Source organism: Hemibagrus wyckioides, linkage group LG07, assembly GCF_019097595.1.
Source record: "Hemibagrus wyckioides isolate EC202008001 linkage group LG07, SWU_Hwy_1.0, whole genome shotgun sequence".
Lineage (NCBI taxonomy): Eukaryota > Metazoa > Chordata > Actinopteri > Siluriformes > Bagridae > Hemibagrus > Hemibagrus wyckioides.
The window spans coordinates 12,821,166-12,840,223 of record NC_080716.1 but is presented as its reverse complement, the minus strand read 5'-3'; the positions used below and the strand labels follow the sequence as shown (position 1 = coordinate 12,840,223).

The 19,058-nt window shown below is 36.7% G+C and overlaps 1 protein-coding gene and 1 non-coding gene across 2 annotated transcripts; both read left to right on the top strand.

The window, feature by feature from the left end:
* The first annotated feature begins 737 nt into the window (after positions 1-737).
* Positions 738-16,009, top strand: il13ra1 (interleukin 13 receptor, alpha 1). Its single transcript, XM_058395157.1, has 18 exons — positions 738-1,148; positions 2,087-2,223; positions 2,374-2,548; positions 2,784-2,883; positions 3,018-3,196; positions 3,508-3,641; positions 4,887-5,031; positions 5,143-5,242; positions 5,414-5,501; positions 5,585-5,686; positions 8,598-8,670; positions 11,102-11,197; positions 14,160-14,287; positions 14,605-14,764; positions 14,903-15,002; positions 15,154-15,238; positions 15,502-15,616; positions 15,872-16,009. Exons 1-17 carry the CDS (start codon positions 1,070-1,072, stop codon positions 15,595-15,597), a joined length of 1,977 nt encoding a protein of 658 aa, XP_058251140.1. The 5' UTR covers positions 738-1,069; the 3' UTR covers positions 15,598-15,616; positions 15,872-16,009.
* Positions 16,010-17,857: 1,848 nt separating this feature from the next.
* trnar-ucu (transfer RNA arginine (anticodon UCU)) lies at positions 17,858-17,931 on the top strand. Its single transcript has one exon. It is a non-coding gene; the product is annotated as a tRNA-Arg (tRNA).
* Positions 17,932-19,058: the final 1,127 nt, after the last annotated feature.

Below are 19,058 nucleotides of genomic sequence, written 5' to 3'. Positions count from 1 at the left end.
AATTGATATATTTTCTTCTTGTTTTTTTTTCTGTTTAACGTCTTAAAATCTGGTTTTCACTGGTTCCTCAGGTAGCTCTTCAAGTTCATGTTTCAAGCTAATTTGTCCTGTGCACAAAATGTCATAGACAATATATAGACAATGTACTGTTATAAAACATATGCAGAATATATTAGGCGAAATGCACACAATAAGTGTGTGTACCTTGTGGGAGAAATTGCTGTTCTGTGCAGTCACAGTACTTCTTGTTGTGGAACATTGCGGTAAACAGTCTATCTGTCACATATGGCAAGCTGTGGAGTGATAGAGCCTGGACATTCACACTTCCCTTTATCAGTACTGTTTTCTAACCCACAAAATGCCCACTGAAACATATCTGTAAGCCTTTTTAAGATGGGAAGTATCATGTGCTGCTTTACGCATATGCTTGCGTATATATTGCGTATATATATATATATATATATGTGTTTGTGTGTATATATATACACACACACAAACACACACATATATATATATATATATATATATATATATATATATATATATATATATAATGTAGTTGGGCAAGTGTTTAGTAATAAATGCATACCTTCCCGTAATCCTGCATCACTGCTTTAACGTAACCTACGAGTCTGTTGCACAACATCCGTGTCCAAAAAAGGCGCAGTTTATTGCGTCTGTAAACGTGTCACGTACTAGTTATTCCCTATTCCCTGTGTAATAAAGTCCATAATGCACGCAGGACCTCCTTAGACCTCTGTAATACATTCTTAACAGTAGCAGGATACACCCCGCCCCTTCAGTCCTGCCTGACAAGCCAAGAGACTGCGCCTGGCAAGAGATTAGAACTGCTTTCAGTAACAAACACAACACACTGTGTGGTGGATATGGCTGTCATATCAGAAGGCATTAATCTGTAATCTCCACTCGGTTTGTGAATGCGGTTAGAACGGAATTTAAGGTGTCTACGAGTCCACGTCCTCTCCTAGGAGAAGAGTCCAGGACTGTTTACCACACATGAAGAGCTTTTAAGGAATAATATTTGTGGGATTTCCCTCACTGAGCCGATATGGTGCTCCCCGGCTGGCATAACTCTGTGGTGCTGATCTGCATGTCCATCGCCCTCGTTGGAGCTAACAGTTTTTTAGGTAAAACATTTTTTAGTCTGCTTTACCTCTCTTGAATTTACGGTCAGGTTGAGAGTTTTGGTTTTCCTTGAAACTGGGAAAGGGAGGAGTGCAGCCAGGCTGTGTGGAAATCTGCATATCCTGTCGACTTCCCGAAAATCCTGCACGACCGAAGGGTCACCCCTTTACTTCGGTATCCGGTCAGTCAGACATTCAGTACAGCTCAGCTTTCATTAAAAAAAAATAAATTGACCTAAATATTGTTCTGGGACCCTTTAGCAGAGCTCAGGTGAAATGTAATAGTTGATGATCAAAATCATTCAAACTGTATAGGATATTCTAATGTAATAATTTAACATTAGTTTATTGTAAACACACTCTTAAAAGGTTATAGTTGTTTCCCATAAACAACCAGAGGAACCTTTTTCCCCACCTAAGGGCGTGGGACTGTACAGATAGACCTCACAGAACAAATCTCACCCACAGTATTACAAAAATTACCAACTTGTAAATCCCACTTCGGGAGAGACAGTTGTGAGCTTAAAAATATTTCCTAGCATTAGATCTAGATCTAGAATATGAGTAGTTTTTTTTTTTTTACTGAAATAAAACTGGGTAGAGATATAATATTAAATGTGTAGAATTCAAGTCACCTCGGCTTGGGTTGCATGACCTTCTATTTTGTATGGTTTATACTTTTCCACAGGCTTTCCTTGTTCTTGTGCAGTGTTGATATTTCCTTTAAACTCTATATGTAATCATTAATGACAAGCAGGAAGAAGGTGTGTTTCTCCGTCAACATAATGGGAGTTTGATAATGTCACTGTATGCAAAGTCCAGGCTGTTACAGTAAACATGTACTACATGCATGGCATACATCTTTTTAAAACCTTTATTAAAAGCTATATGTGCTTCTTTTAACTTTCTAATAAATTGTTATTGTTTTTTTCTTATTAAAGCCAGATTGCCTCCACCAGTAAACCTCAACCTGTCATGGGACAACCAAAACAAGTTGTCTATAACTGTCATCTGGAGAGAACCAGCTGGCTTGGACACAAAATGTATAGTGAATTATAGTGTAGCAATATATAATGAGGTGAGCCATTACTCCATTGTCCCACTGGCATAGGCATATTGAGCAAATATGAATGATTTCTTTTCCTGATGTAATTCTAATAGAAATTGGAATTGTTGCACCTTCCACTTCCACTGTGTCTTAACCCCAAACCCGTTTTATCTTCCTCAGAAGAAATGTCCTCCCAAAAAAAATGCTTCATATATATTGCGAACAAAGAGTTTGAGCTATACATATTCCATTTCTAAAGAGGATGCAATATGTGTTGGCATAACAACAAACCCAGAGGTCTGTGAAAACAAAAGTGCCAGCAAAGAAGTATACAAAGATTTACCTCCACCATTAGGTAGCTATCAGAGTGTATCATGCATAGTATTTAATGCTCATAGATTATAATTATGCTTATATTATCATATATGGTATTGGTATCCATTAATAGCATATTCTGCTCCTTGTAGACTTATCTAGTTCACTTTGTCTAAAACCTATAATGCTGAATGTCATTATTAAACCTCCTGAGGCATAATTCAGTCATTTCTTGTGTGCAAAGACACTGCATTGACTGTGTTCTTGTACTGCAGCTTTAGTGAAGAACTTCAGATGTTTGTATTATGCTACTAAAAAGATGAACTGCACATGGAATGTAGTCAAAAATATCCCTGACCTTCAGCTCTTTTACAGGTGAGATCTGGCTTAAAGAATAGCTTTGTGTCTTGCATTATTATTCTGTGGTTTTTATTTGTATTTGTAGCAGCATATATTTCCATTTTTTTGCCTGAACACACTAATGGACTAATGCAGGCATTGTTCTATAGGATAGGAAAAAAGGAAGCCCTAAAGAGTTGTATATCATATCTCACTTCTGGACACAATAAGACAGGCTGTCACATGCATGATGAAGAACTTGCGTCTGACGCAGAGGTTTTCTTTTTCATCAATGGAACTGGTGAAACTCTTCTGATTAACAAGTTTTTAATAGACATACGTGTCTCAGGTAGGGGGGTTTCCTTCTGCATTTTTTTTCTCTCACTATCAAGTTTGTCAGTTCATATTGTTAGTTTGTACTGCCTAATGCCTGCCATGTGACTGTTTATTAAATATTGTGTAAGTGACACATGCCTATATATTGAAAATTACTCTAAACTTCAAAAAACATGTTAAAACCCTACTGGACATTTTTTGTACTTTATATGAGCATGAATCAATACAAAGTAAAAAAAAAAAGGGGCTTTTAAAAATGCATTTAGTCACCTATTAAAATTGTGAGATTAATTCCATTGGCTATTCTGTCCCTCTGTTATCTAGCAGTGAAACCTCCTAAGCCAAAAGTCAGTATCACACAGGAAGGTGAATACCTCTGGTTTCAAGCAATCATTCCAAATTTTCTACCACCACAATGTTTAAAATACAAGTTTGTGTACTCCAAATGCAATGAACAGGTGAGACTTTGTTGTTCTTTACTGCTTATTAATGTGAAATATAATTAGCCCATATAAAAAAAAAAACAACAACAAACATATTCACTACTGCATACATAAAACACACTGCCTTGTTGTGACATCATATATTTTGGTGGCCTTTCACTGGGTTTTCTTGGAAATTGTCTTTCTACGTATGTTCAATTTAACAACAAGTAATGGATATACACCTACTGTCCACTTTAATAGAAGCACCTGGACACATGCTCATTTGTGAAGTTGTGCAATCCTCCAATCATCACAGTGCATAAAGTCATGCAGATCCGGATCAAGAACTTCAGTTCATCACACATCAGAATGGGGGAAAAGTGGGGGAAAAATCTTTGTGACTATAACTGTGGCCAGGTTGTTTACAGACTCTTTACAACTGTGATGAGTAGAAAAGCAACTCAGATCGCACAACATATCAAAGCTTAAGGAGAGATGGATTACAACAGCAGACAGCCACATTCAGGGTCCACTTCTGTCAGACAAGAAACATAATTTAAGGCTACAAACTCACCCAAACTGGACAGTTGAATACTGGAAAATAACTAGCTGTACAGTTTGATTTGCAGCAGTACAGTTTGGTTGAGTCTCTGCCCATTATAGCCTCATATTCTTGTTTTTGGCTGACAAAAGAGGAACCTGATGTGGTCTCCTGCTCTTGTAGCCCATCCACCACAAACTTTGATGTTTTGTGCGTGCTTAAATGCATTTCTTCTCACCATAGTGTTAACTCCTGGCAGCTTGAACCAGTTTGCCTATTTTCCTTCAATCTTTCTTTCTTAACAACAAGGCATTTTCACCTACAGAACTGTCCCTCACTCAGTGTAAATTCTACATGCTGCTGTGTGTGACAATCCCAAGAGATCAGCAGTTTCTGAAATATTCCAACCAGCTTGTCTGGTACCAACAATCATACAACGGTTAGATTTTCTCTTCATTCTGACATTTGATGCAAGTATTAACTGAAGCTCTTAACCTGTATCTGCAGGATCTTTTGCACTGTGCTGCTTCCACATGTATGACTGAGTAGATAAATGCATGAATCTGCAGATGTGCAGTGGATGGTTAGTGTACTTTAATGCTCTTCTTCTAAACCACACTTCCAGATTGTTCTACTGAATATTTTCTGACTTTTATCTAAAAAAAAAAAAAGAACAAATTCTACAAACCAAACCTTTTCAGCTATTTTCATGAGAGTTTGTGTGTGTTGATGTGTAGAGTGAACAACCACCAGGTAACTCATCATTACATGTGGGCTATGACATTGCCTGCAAGTACACTGTTCGAGTGCAGGTCATATACTCTAACTGCTGTGGGGGGGAACATGACATTGTGAGTGACATGAGCGAACCTGAGTGTTATGGTACGGTATCTCCTTTCTAGACTTCTATTATAATATATAATAATATATATAAGATAATATATTCTGACTACTTTGATTTGAGTGATAAGGAAATGCTTTTTTTTTCTGTAGGTGAGGATAGGGACCCAAATTTGGCATTTAAAGTGGCCATGATTGTCACCCCTTTAATAGTGTGCTGCTGTCTCATTGCAGCTCTACTGATGTTTAGAAGGTAATTATCGTTATTTATACTTCATCTGTTAACTTGTGTGCATTAAGGCCACATTATTAATAGTTTGGTTAAAATGAGTGGTACTTCACTGTCCTTCACTGTAAATTTACAATATTTTCTGTTCCTAGACAAGACTGATATAAATTTATTATTGTATCAATCTTTCCGCAGAGTCAAGGATATCATTCTCCCAAAGATTCCTGAACCATCGCTGTTTTTTAAGGATATGCTTAACAGCACTTCTGATGGATTTTCCAAGGTAACCACCTCAAAGTGATGCAGATAAGTAAACACCTTGAAGAGGTGATATGATAATATGCCTATTTCTCTCTTGCACCACAGAGCCTCAGTGGAGGAAAACTCTATGAGCCTGTCAAAGATATTGTGGCAAGTCATGTGTACCTGGAACCAAAATCTATCCTTTCACCCAATGATACCTGCATCTAAGTGACATGCTGCTAGGCTCTGAACATGGCCAGTAGTGGACTGAATGTAACATACAACTTACATACAGGCTCTGATTTCAAGCAGCTTAGTCTTAAAACCCATGTGCAATTTAAGAGCTATGTAGTTCTGTGCACTCCTTCATTCTTCATGCTAGGTAAAGGACTGTCTTGCCTTCACAAATGTATTGGCTACACTGTGATTTACTCAGGAGCTGACTGAGTTCATGCATGAATGAGGAATGACATCTAACAAGCTCAGGAACAACAGGCACTGGGTCCTGTTCTGAAAAAGTCCTGAAATCATTCAGTAAAGAAAGAGACTGACGGTCGCCTGCAATCAGCATTACTCAGGAGTATAAATATCTTTCCCCGCTTGGGTTATAATGGAAACTTAAACGGGTAAATTAAATAAAAGGACAGAGACACTTCTTTTATTGTGTGAATCTTTTCTGTACATACGTACAGGAAATTTCAATGTAATACTGTAAAGATGTGTAGTGTTCATAGAAATATTTGTAAATATGAGCATACAGAAATGTTTTCTACATAGTTTGCTCTGTAAATAAAAATGCAAGAGAAATATGGTGATGAGTGTTTTTTTTATCCATTACCATCCATGATTTTGACCCCCAAACTCCAGGCTTTTATTCAGTTACTCATCATAAAGCAAATTACTCAGTAACTACCATTATTTCTTTTATTAACTACTGTGAAAATACTATCAATAAGAGTAAAAACTGTCATTCTGGCTGGGGCTTTTGTGGTGAAAGCATGGGGAAGTTTTCAAGTGGTATTTAAATATATCATTTGCACAAAACAAACTGTTTAGCACATAATACCCACATCAGCTAAGCAGCTCACTGAGATGGTGTTAAGTTTACTACAGAAACTCTATGTCTCTTCACAAACCTATGACACCAAGCTGTTAGACACATCTTAGTATTTATCGACAATCATTCAGCTATTATGTACATTTTTCTGGATTATATCATTTTATAATAGTCAACAGTGAAGAATCTATGACAGATCATCCCAAATAAACCTAATGGGTATTTTTTTTTACCAGTCAGTTATATATAATAATAAATAAATTAACATCAACTAATTATAGTTCAGTGAACTAGACTGTAGTAGTGGACATACCTATTTAACAGGTTTTGATATATATTATGTTGATCAGACCCACTTCTAGCTTTAGGTCAAAATAGATAAATAAAAAAAAAGAACAACAGTAGATAAAGAGGAATCACAAATGTTATAGGTTTCAATCTGATTCCTTCAGACACAGCTGCTACTGCAAATAGAGTTTATACCAAAGTGTATCAGGTTTTATGAAGTATACACTGTACAGAGTGCTAACTAGTTAACTATAGCTCTTTCGAACTAAACAAATGCACAAGATTCTGGATTAATAACAGACTCTGAATGTCATATCATAAGTTCTGTAATACAATCAAATTTCTCGATTAGTGAATTATGAACTTATTGATAATATCAATGTAAGCTGCCTCTAGTCTGGAAATAAATCCTAATGCTTCATCCAAGAAGAACTCTCATATTTGCATTTAATGTTCCAACTTCCTGCTTTAATCAGCTTCTGCTCTGGCCTGAAACATTGACAAAATATCTACTAGCTTATAATGAGCTGATAATGTGTGGCTTATGCAATGCATGGGATAGATCCATTCTGTGGTCAAAGGAATGGATGTTTTCCATCCTGAATGAAGCTATTACAAGTGTAATCAGTCTCTAAAGTGGCTATTTCCTTAGCTGTCCTTCCTTAATGATTCCTTAATGTTTTCATGGTTTACTTCACCCCTCCTTTTTGTTGTGCATTTTCCATGTTTCTCAGCCATGCCATGTAGATGCCAGAAAGCTATTGTGTGCTGTATTTATGTCTTCTCTTGTTAAAAAAAATCAACAAAACTGGAGAGTATGATGGGGAGAGACAAAAATCTAACACTGAAGTGATCATAACTATGCCTTACTCACTTACTAGGCATCCAAGAGAGCATAAGTGAACCATCTCAGGAGAAAAATAAGGAGGGACAACTTAGTTTCTCTCTGTAAGACCAGCATGCAGCATAGTGGTGCAGCACAGTTGCACAGTTGCAGACTCACAACTATCCAACACACCCATCTGCTCAGCAGGTGTACACAGGGCACCATAAATTGTTTGAAATGAAATGATTTATAAATGACAACATAGTATTTAAGTCTTAAATACAAACTGCAATAAAATATCAGACATTGTAATATAAAAAGGGATTTTACAAGGGTGTGGTCTTTGTCTTGTTTATTTGTTTGTTTGTTTGTTAGTTTGTTCAAACAGAGGCAACCCATTTTCCTGCCGACCCCTTTCAGATAATTCTCTAAACCTTCAGTTTAATCTCTATTATTAAATGCCTGTATTTCACGTTCAGCCTCAAATCAACCTTTTGTTGATCAGAGTTATAGTTTATGGACTGCTATTGCACAGTACATGTACTGCATCAATTTTACAGGCTCATCCCACTAGAGAACCACATGAACCACAGTTTTAAAGAAGCGCACATGAAGCCGAAGGCTCAGTTTAGAATATTGCTTGCTACATTATGAATAAAAATACGATTTCAGATCTATTTTCGCAAATATTTTTAAATAAAGTTGAATGTGAGCTCATACCTTATATTAGTCTGAGTGTGATAGTAAATAAAGAGTATTCAGTATTTGATCCCTGAAGCTCAATATAGTCAATAAGATGTGTACGACTGTCAGAGGTTATTAGGGAATTGCTGCTGGTACAATACGGAGCTTGCATAAATCTTTTACTCATACCTTTCTGTGTATTCTTATTCCCAAATGATAGCTCAGTAAGGTACAAGCCAAGCATATAGCTGAAAGTTTGCCAGTACTACTTCCTCTTATAGTTACATGAGAATTATCCAATTGACCACGGAACAAAAAATGGTGTGGGCAATTCTGAGAATGTAGTGGGCAAAAGTAGGTCACTCTACCCATATGCATGATATGAGTTCTGACAGGGTTCCCTTAAATGAGATGAAATTAGGAAGATATATCACTACTTGGAAAATGTTGCTATATCAAGAATAAAGAAAGCAGTATGATTAATGACTTAGGGAATGGAAATGTGTCTAACAGAAATAAGCATGCTCAGAGCAATTGCTAGTCTGTTTAACTTTTAAGTTCAAGTTTGGCATAGTAGTCCCCAAAATGTTTAACAAAAGCAGAAATATATTGCAAAGTATACATATTTGATTTACATTTATAAAGTTAACAGTTAAACCATAAAATATAGCCTACTGAACAAAACTATACACACAAGGAATTAAACAAGCAAACTTTCAGGTCCAGAGACCAACATCTGGCAGATAAAGACAGGCTGTGAGAATGTAAGTGAAGGTAGGGTGGTTTATTAAGAAAGATAAAGAGTTAAACATGCACTGGGCAGGTAGTTAACAGTGTTATCAGGCTGGGCAAAGCACATAAATGGGACACAGAGCAAAGTCAAGAAAACAGAGCATACACAAACAAAAGGCTTGGAAAAGTTTATACCTCACAATAAGTGCAATCAGAAAGAGCCTTTTCTAACTGTGACTGTGAGTGTATAGTGATTGACAACAGGTGTGTGTGTGTGAGCAGAATGAAGGTGACTGGGAACAATGGAGTGCATGGTGCGGCCATGTTTGTAGTGTGAGGCGTACACTCGGAAATACATACAAACAAATAAAATAATAAATTAAGGAAAATAGCTATTACAGTATTAAAATACTATCTGTTAACCATAGCTAACATCATTTTAACTTGACTGGAGAAAATTAGCTGATTATGAACTTACACTGTAAAACATGTTCGGGCCCCTTACTCCCAGTGAAGGAAGAATGTAATTACACAATATACCAAGGCAGCCTATACACGTTGTGTGCTTCCAGCTTTCTGGCAACAGTTGGAGAAGGGGTGTGATGGTCATATCATGTATATGTATAAGTTCATTTGAATTTGGCTTATAATGTACCTGCATCACGTTCAGTTTCATCAATGATAAATAAACTTATAAATATGTCCTTATACTGCCAGGAAAATAACTTTAGTCTACTTGGTATACTAAACGGTTTGAAACCAGGAAAATATTTTCTTTTTGGTTTGGTTTTACACAGAAATCATACATATTACAAGAAATTAAATGGTGTCCCATTTGTATGGTCTACACAGGGGTATTACACACATACACATCTAGGGACAATTTAGGAGACAACTAATTAAATACTGGAATTTTATAAAGAAAAAAATAAATGCATTTTATTTTATTTTATTTATGCTAAAGACCTGATGGCATAGGAATTTAACACAAAAAAACAAAAAACAAAAACAACTTTATATGGCCAAAACGGTTTGTGCACACTTGATCAACACATCATCCCTCCCATATGTGTTGCTTCCCTAAACTGTTCCCACAAAGTTTAAAGTTCACAATCGAATAGGATGTATTTGTATGCTGTAATATTACAATGTCCTTTTCCCTGTGCGCAAAAAGAGGAAATGGTTTGCCAAGGTTGAAGTGGAAGCACTTGAGTATCCTGCACAGAGCCCTAACCTCAACCTCACTGAACACCTTTGAGATGAACTGAAACACTGACGAAGCCCTAGGCCTCCTCACCCAACATTAAGATAAGGTGTCTTTTTTTTTCTCACATGTACATTTCTGCGCAGTGAAATTCTTTCTTCGCATATCCCATCCGTGGGAGTTGGGGTCAGAGCGCAGTGTCAGCCATGATACAGCGGCCCTGGAGCAGGGTGGGTTGGGGGCCTTGCTCAAGGGCCCAACGGTGGCAGCATGGCAGGGCTGGGGCCTGTGTCTGACCTCAATAATGCTCTTATGGCTGATTGAACACATCCCCACAGCCTTAGAAAAGTGAGAGAGGTGGGGGCTAAATTGAAATAAGATGCAAGCTATACCACTCTCTCTCTCTCTCTCTCTCTCTCTCTCACACACACACACACACACACAGCTCTATGGGTAATTTAGAAGACTATCTTATCAAGTAATGGAATTACTGTAGATTATATGCACTAAATGCGTTTTAGGGACGCAGATTTTAGATATGTAGACACATGCTATGATATGTTGTAATAGGGAAGTAAAAATACTTCCTTCTTAATAAATCCAAAATGTTATTCCAGCGAATACCCTCCTTCTTCACTCCTCCCACACACACACACACACTCACTCACTCACACACACACACACACGATTGATGACAGTTCGTCTGTATGCTTTCTTTCACTTTGAGCGAATCCTGAAAACCTTACAGTCTTCTGTTTTTGCGGTTAGGATCGGTCGAAAAAAAAACTTGGGGAAGTTTCGGATTTTTAGAAGAATCACGATATATTTATTAAATGAATGACAATTAAGAAGAAAACGTGACAATGTTTTGCGGATACTGGACTGTTGACTTGATGCGTCTAATATGTGTCTCCGTCATGCTGTCTGGAGTCGCCACGGAGTCGGGTAAACATTTTATTTACCATTTAATCCAACAAGTTATTCTCCCTAAACTTTCCTATGGTGTTTTAACAGACTTGTAATGGCAACGCCTTTTCCTAGAAGTCTCTCTTATATAACAATATAATAGTTTCCGTGGCTGAAGTTAGAAAAGAAAGAAGTTGCCATTAAAAGTGACAGGGACTTATTTTTTCCCAGTGGTTTGGACTGAAGTTAATATTGTACTAAACGATATGTGGAATGTTATTTAAACATAACCTTCAGCATTATTTAGTATTAACTGGGGAAGACCAGTACAGTACCCTGGTACAGGCTAGGATGTAGCTTCGTGTTCCTGAAAACGCGTGACGTCACTTATTTGCCTGTGCATGTTGTTTCTTAGGAAGTTCATATTCATATGACAGGTAATGTCTAAGCATTCACAATAACCCAGGATGAATTGAAATAAACAGCTTTTCTATTCTGATATATCTTGATATTGAAAACTAATAATGTAGGATATTACATACATACATAGTACAGTGGACCTGCTTGGTAGAGACAACCCAGAATTCTTGTTAGAAAGAAGTTCATCATGTAGATATTTCATATATTTATAATACATATACACGTGTGCTACTGTAGCAAAAAAAAAAAGCGTAGTTCAAATCAGGTAGATACGTTTAAATCATTTTCAAGATGTCCTAATGAAACAAAACATGCTTTGGTCAGCACAGTTCAGGTAAAGTGGGTCAGTCTTGGGGTCTGTCTCCATTGCAAAATCTTTTCTGTTGTACTGGCATGTTTGCTCCCAAAAAAAATCCCACAGTGCAGCGCAATAACCAGGAAGCATCATTGCTCACTATGATCCCTCACTGGAAATGACGTATGAGCTCAGGTTATTCCTCTCAGCTCAAAATAACAGACAGACTCTCAGCAAATTTCATGAGAAAATTACAACAGCGATGCGCAATGAATCATTAGTGTCTGGAAGAATAATGAGTCAGGCTCCTTACCAGTGTCCAAAGTGTACGTGATATAGCGCATCCTTATATTACAATGAGTGGAGTATGGAAAAGTGAAGATGATGATGGACGTCTTAAAAAATGCATGAACTACACAACAGCTGTGATTACATGATGCACTGAAAGATTTTATGAGCTTAAGTTGTGCTATTCTAAAAGAGTTTAATAAGCAGTATAATAAGGAAGGCCTTTTACTTAGAACTTTACTTAGGCTTGCTAGAAAAATAAATAAGCAGAAGCCTTTGTCACATATACATTCCAGCAAAGTTCTTTTCTTTTATTTCCCAGATTCTTTGGAAGCCAGGGTTAGAGTCAGTCATAGAGTCAGAGGGTTAACGACCTTGCTCAAGGGCCAAACAGTAGTAGTTGACTTTTTACTACCATGACTTTCTGAACAACAATCTAAATCCTTTAACCAGTGATCTATGACTGTGTCTACTTCTACTAAATACTACTGAGTATAAGTAAATGTTTTGATTTAGAGTTCTTCATTCATGTCATTTTAGAGTTGAATGTTTTGTGGCACAGTGAGTAATGTTTGCTGTCTGCATGCAATACAAACATAGTAAACACGAGTTTCCCATTAATGAATCTTAGTGAATAATGAAAAACTTTGCTGTTCATTACGTACAAAACATACCTGTTTTGTGAGTGTTTTGCAAAGGCCTTATTTACCAGAGATAAAAAACAGTTCCTTGTTGGATTTGTTCAGCTTGATTGGAGTAAAGCCATATGAGCCTATAGTCAAACAATAAGTTCACGGTCTGGAGGTGAATTTTATAGATAAATCAGGAACTTAAATTATATATACAAGCACAGTCAAAAATTTGCAACAGAAATGGCATTTGTTTGGAAGAGCTCCAGAGAATACAAGGGAATATGTTGCAGCCGATTAGTTCAAACCACAAAGGCTGCCTGCCAATGCATTACTAAAATTATCCTTCAGAAACAGCTGAGCAACTGAGTGACATCAGAATGATACTGTAGGAACTGATTGGTTCACAACCTCACCCCCAGTTATAAACGCGTATTCGTACTTATGCAACCAGGTTATTGTAACACATTCCCAAATATTAGGATAAATAAGTTTTGTCTTGATTTATCTTGGTTTATTTTTTAAAGCATGTCATTTTAACACAGGTGTGTAGATGTTTTTTATCCATTGTGGTTCATCCAGAGAAGTCATAGCTCAGTGATTATGGTGTTGGATGATTGTTGGATGAAGGTTGTGAGCTTGAATCCCAGCTTCACCATTCACCAATACTGGGTCCTTAAGCAAGGCTCTTAACCCGAAGTTACATTAAAAAAAAGAGAGATAAATGTAAGTCGCTCTGGATAAGGGTATCTGCCAAATGCCGTAAATGTACACTGTAAGTGTCATAATGAAAATCTATTATTTTTGGAAGTCAAAATTAAAAGAATAGGGTAATGGATTATGCACTATGAGGCTGATTGTATAGACATTAGCTCTCTATGGCATTTATAATTACATGTTTTTCTTGGTCTCTGTGTTTACCATCTTTTTTTTTTTACTGGTAGCATACATGAATCAAATAATGGTGAACATCTGGGTATCGTCCTCAACATCTGGGTATAGATAGTTTATATTTACCCTGTAAATGACCTTAAACTGGATAAGTGTGAGCCGAGCACTCACAACACTATCCTACCTCCAAGTTGAAATCCTAGTTCCCCCTCCCAAGCAGCCTTTGTTTTGGAGTTAGTTTGATCGCAAAAATCTAGAATACGATTATAGATCTCAGAAACAGCAACTTTTTGTTGCGATTTAAAAGTTAAGCAAGTTTTCCCATTGTTGGTGAGGAGGAGATGACTAACTTGTAAAAATCTAAAAAAAAAATCCCTCTGAATGTAAGTGTATACGTTTGCTATACCACTTTGAAGTGTTTACCGTCTATATTTGTCAAAATTTATTTTGTCTTTTCTATTTTTTAATCATTTTGCAGCAAGACGTCCACCACCCACACTACAGATCATTCAGAAAGGAAATGTTCTCCAGTTTCGTGCAAGTCCCCCTAACTCATCTTCACCTCAATGCTGGAAATATTTGTTTCAGTACAGAAAATGCAACGAGGTGAGTATTTTCCGATATGCAATCTGATTGTGTTTTTTTTATATATGCACTTTTTTTTAATATATAAGCAGCATTTACAGAGTCCAACTATGCAAATGCTTGGAACATTTTACTCCTTATATTCTCATGAATATGAATTTGGATAAACTTATAGATAATAAACCAGATTTCTATAAAATATATACATATATACAAAAAATGTTAAACAGTTTATTACTCAAAGTGCTGTTGCAGCCCAAACAAACAGTATAGACTACCCCCCCCCACACACACACAAACTGTTCACTACATATTGTATTCTCTTTATGTTTATATAGAAGCCATACATTATAAATGTAACTATTGAAGACAATTGGATAGCCACAGTGGGATACGATGCTGCCTGCAAGTATACAGTTCAAGTGCAGGCAAAATATGATACAATCTACTGTGGGGAAAGCGACCATGACAGTGACATGAGCAGTCCTGTGAATTTTGGTAATACCTCTCAAAACAAGTCATTCACCAAGACATTGTAATTCTGTTACTATGTAAAAATACAGAAAATCTTTACATGTATTTTTTTAGACTTTGTAAGTGTTTTTCTACAAATTAAAAATCTGCCCTTTTTTGTAGGTTGGAATGGTAATCCAAATTTGCCATTTATAGTGGTGATGGTCGTTATCCCTGTCATAGTGTGCTTGTGTCTTATCCTTGCTATAATGCTGTTTAGGAGGTAATGATCATTACTTCATCTATTTACTAGATTTAAATATTCACCTCAATTTTCCAAATGTCTAAATTAAATACGTTCCAACATGCAGCATGTATTTGATTGCAAGTCTATGTGTCAATGCTCAAAATTAAACGCTTATCTTTCTCCACAGACACAGGGACAAATTTCTCCCCAAAATTCCCAATCCATCACATTTCTTCAAGGATATGTATAACAACAAAATGGAAATAACACAGGTGATCTTCTGTAATTGCTCTTTTTAAAAAAAAAAAGATAATCATCATAGCACCATTGCACTGATAATGGTTCATTACCTTTTTTAGACCATAAAATCAAAATAAATCAAAATGAGGTTCATGCAAAATACATATTTTATTGGTTAGATTATTATAGATAAACCTGGAACCTTCATTTATTTACTCTCATCTTAATTCATTAAACCTATGGGTTAAGAAAGATGATCTGATTTTGGAATATCGGGGTCCTTCCTTCTCAATAGGGCCTGTATACGAAAGAACTCTATGTGCCTAATGAAGAGGTGATGGATGAGCTTCATGTGGAACCAAACACTGCACACCTACATCACGAATTCTAATCTGTAAAACAACAGAAAGGTTAGTGTAATCGTTTGTGTACCCTTATGATAATTTACAGAAAGAGATTTTGTGAAGTTCTCTGATATTCCTTGATTAGTGCAAATAATAACCAATGGTCACATAGTATAAAAATATTAATAGCAGAATAAATATTACTTATAATTTATACACTAAATTTCTATTTCTATTTCTATGAATTTGAGCTTACTGTGTGAACCTATAGTTCAACCAATTCATTTTTATTCATTGTTAAATTGTTATTTGTGTACCTAGGATGAAAGATTTCTAGATGAAGATACCTACTCGGCAAGAGGAGGAAAACACTACAAGGTTGCAAATGCACTGTTACCCAAACACTAAACCCAGTGCAGTCAAAATATACTGCTGTGAATGTTCTTGAGCTACAGTTAAATCAGAAAATATTCAGATCCTGTTACTTGATGCACCTGTTAAACTATTAAAATGTGTATTTAGAGATTTTTGAAAATCAATTAAAAATCCATTGTTATTCCCAAAAGCACCATCAGACCATTTCTTCAATACTTTGTAGAAGACTCTTTGGAAGCAATTACATCCATGTCTTCTTGGATTGGTCTCTACAAACTTTGCTCATGGGCAATTTGTCCTGTTTTTCATGACAGATCCACAAAAGCTCTATCAGATTGGATGGTGAGAGGCTGAACTGCCATCTTCAGGTCTCTCAACAGATATTTGAAGGGTTTTAAATCTAGACTTTAGCTGGGCCACTCAAGCAAATTCAGAGAATTGCCCTAAAACCACCCCTGTGTTGATTTGCTGTGTGCTTAGGGACACTGTTATGTTGAATGGTGAACTGAGTTTGCGTGCACTCTGGAAGAGGTTACAAGGAAGTTCCTATATTTGGCTGCATTCATCAGTCCCTCAATTGTTACCAATCTACCTGTCCCTGCCGCTGAGAAGCATCCTCATAGTATAATGCTGCCATCACCATGCTTCACCATAGGGATGGCATTAGTCAAGTGATGTGCACTGCCTGTTTTTAGCCAGACATAGTGCATGCTACCCAAAAAGTTCTGATTTCTTCTAATCAGCCAAGAGCCAATTTTTTTCCACATGCTGCAAGTCTTTTATGCTTTCATACACCTTGTACTTAAAAGGTCACGTGATAAGGATCTTCTACCATTTAAATGTTTCTTGAGCCATATAGCACTAATAATAATAATAATAATTATAATAATAATAACTGGATGACAATGTAGAAAGAAATGTTTGATCGATTCTTCAGTCACATTATAACATATAATAAATATAATATAATATAAGTTGCATCAGGTGACTACTCAGGTCTTTTTGCAACAAGTTTGTTTACACATCTCTTTTTCTGTACATTTGTTTTTGTTTTCATTGTCTAGAGATAAATTGTAATGTCTGTGTTCCATTTTTGTATCATACATTCTGTGCAAACCACATACTAACATTTGCGCTCCACTGCAATATGAATGCAACCTAAGCATATGGAGTGTTATGTCTGTTATTGTGTTCAATAAATCAATAAGTATTTAATCTTTAGTATGTCACAGTTATTACCATTAGTACATATTACCTTCCCAACCAAGATCATCATAATCATTATAATCATCAAATACTATTATGAGTACATTCATTTGACTGCTTTTTACCTGTAAGTACTAAATGACTACTAATTGAAGAGTTTATCCTGATGCTCTGCTTCTGTTTGGAGCTTCTTCACTTGTGTCTTACCTTCTGCTGATGTGGATGGTCTCATATATTCTAAGGATTTGCACTTCCCCAAAACAAACCTGACTCTTCCTGCAGTGTATAAACTCACCTGGATATTTTAGATTCCTTCGTGAGAACTGAAGCTGTAATCAGAATCCAAGAACAAACAGTACTGAACAGCCGACTCAGTACTGTTTGTCTTCTATACTTTTATACAGGAATGACATACAATCTGCTGTCACCCAGAAGACTATGTTTTTCCCCTTTGAGTCTGCTTCCTCTAAAGGCTTTTTCCTTGCCTCATCGCCTGTGACTTGGTCAATAGGGATCTAAACCTATAGAACAGCACATGAAGCGTGCTCAGGTTTAGAAAATTCCAGACCTGCATGAGGACAAAGCACGCTGGTGAAGCTGCAGCGCCCTCTCCTGGCTACAGTGTGCAAGTGCGCCTGCGGTACGGTCCTGATGCTGCAGGATGCTGATGGAGACAGAGGGGGTTGTGTGTATCTAAAGCGGGTCTGCTGCCGTTTTGTCGGCTTCGTCTCTGTGGCGCAATGGAATAGCGCGCTGGACTTCTAATCCAGAGGCTCCGGGTTCGAGTCCCGGCAGAGATGCAGCACTGTAAATGCCGCATCTGGAAGCGGCTTTCTTTTGGTCATCATTAGCACAGTGTGAAGAAACAGATTTAGCATCCGCTTAGATGGAGAAGGAGGAAGCAGATGAGAACAAAACAATCTAGGTTACGTGAAGTGATAAACTCGTGTGCTAATGTGGGGGTGACTTGAGTCGCATCCACAGGACAGATCAAAATATTTCTTAATAAATTACTCTGTGTCGGGATACACTCTAAGAAAAAGGCACTGAACTGTTTCTTTCCTTGTCGCTGGGGTTGTATCCTCGTGGGTACTCATTATGTACGTTTATATGATATCTCTTACCTCATGTGGTATCATTTAAGCTTTACTCTTTAAACTAATTACGATCCATTTATGTAGCCAATCTTAAATCATTCTCCATGTCCAGGTGAAAGAAACATAAAAGGTGTAAAATATGAATGTGAATAGAAAAGATACAAATTAGTACTGTATTTCTCTGCATCATGATCAACACCACCACCACCAATATTACTAGTAATAATAATAATAATAATAATAATAATAATAATACGTGCAGAAATTATTTGTATTGGTATTTTAGTTTAGTCAAAAAGACTAAATCTGGACTCTGCAATACTAAACATTTTCATTATATTACTCAGAGTACCTTTTTTTCCACCAGAGGACGCAATGCATCTACTTATCCAGAGGAATTATCTCACTCAGGAAAATATGATATTAAATCGCTAGTGTAAATTTGTAAGTGTATGTGTTCGAGTAAAATAAAAATAAAAATAAACTAAAGCCTTATTGGCAAGTTTGTAATCTTATATGCTTTAGTATAACCTACATATCACCAGTTTCTCTGGCTAGTATGCCTGATATCTGGCCACGGTGAATAGTCTATAGGTCTCAACCAGCATCTGTACTGAATAGGGTTTTACTATTGCGATTTTTTTGGACGTAATTTGTTAGTAGGGTATTATGGGTGCGAAAAGATGCGCGAGGTGATTATGCCTTTACTGCGCGCGCAAAAGAATCCACCAAAAAGTAGCGTGTTTTCTTTAGGGTTCGCGCTGAGAAACTGATCGTCGCTGTGGAGGAGAGGGAGGGACGAAGGTATGGAGGGAGGACCGGGGTAAAAG

Excerpts from the sequence above, each read along its gene's own strand:
- il13ra1 (XM_058395157.1), top strand. The coding sequence starts at position 1,070 with ATGGTGCTCCCCGGCTGGCATAACTCTGTGGTGCTGATCTGCATGTCC. Across the intron at positions 2,884-3,017 it reads GACCTTCAGCTCTTTTACAG|GATAGGAAAAAAGGAAGCCC; the intron begins GTGAGATCTGGC and ends ATTGTTCTATAG. Across the intron at positions 3,642-4,886 it reads ACTCCAAATGCAATGAACAG|AGTGAACAACCACCAGGTAA; the intron begins GTGAGACTTTGT and ends GTTGATGTGTAG.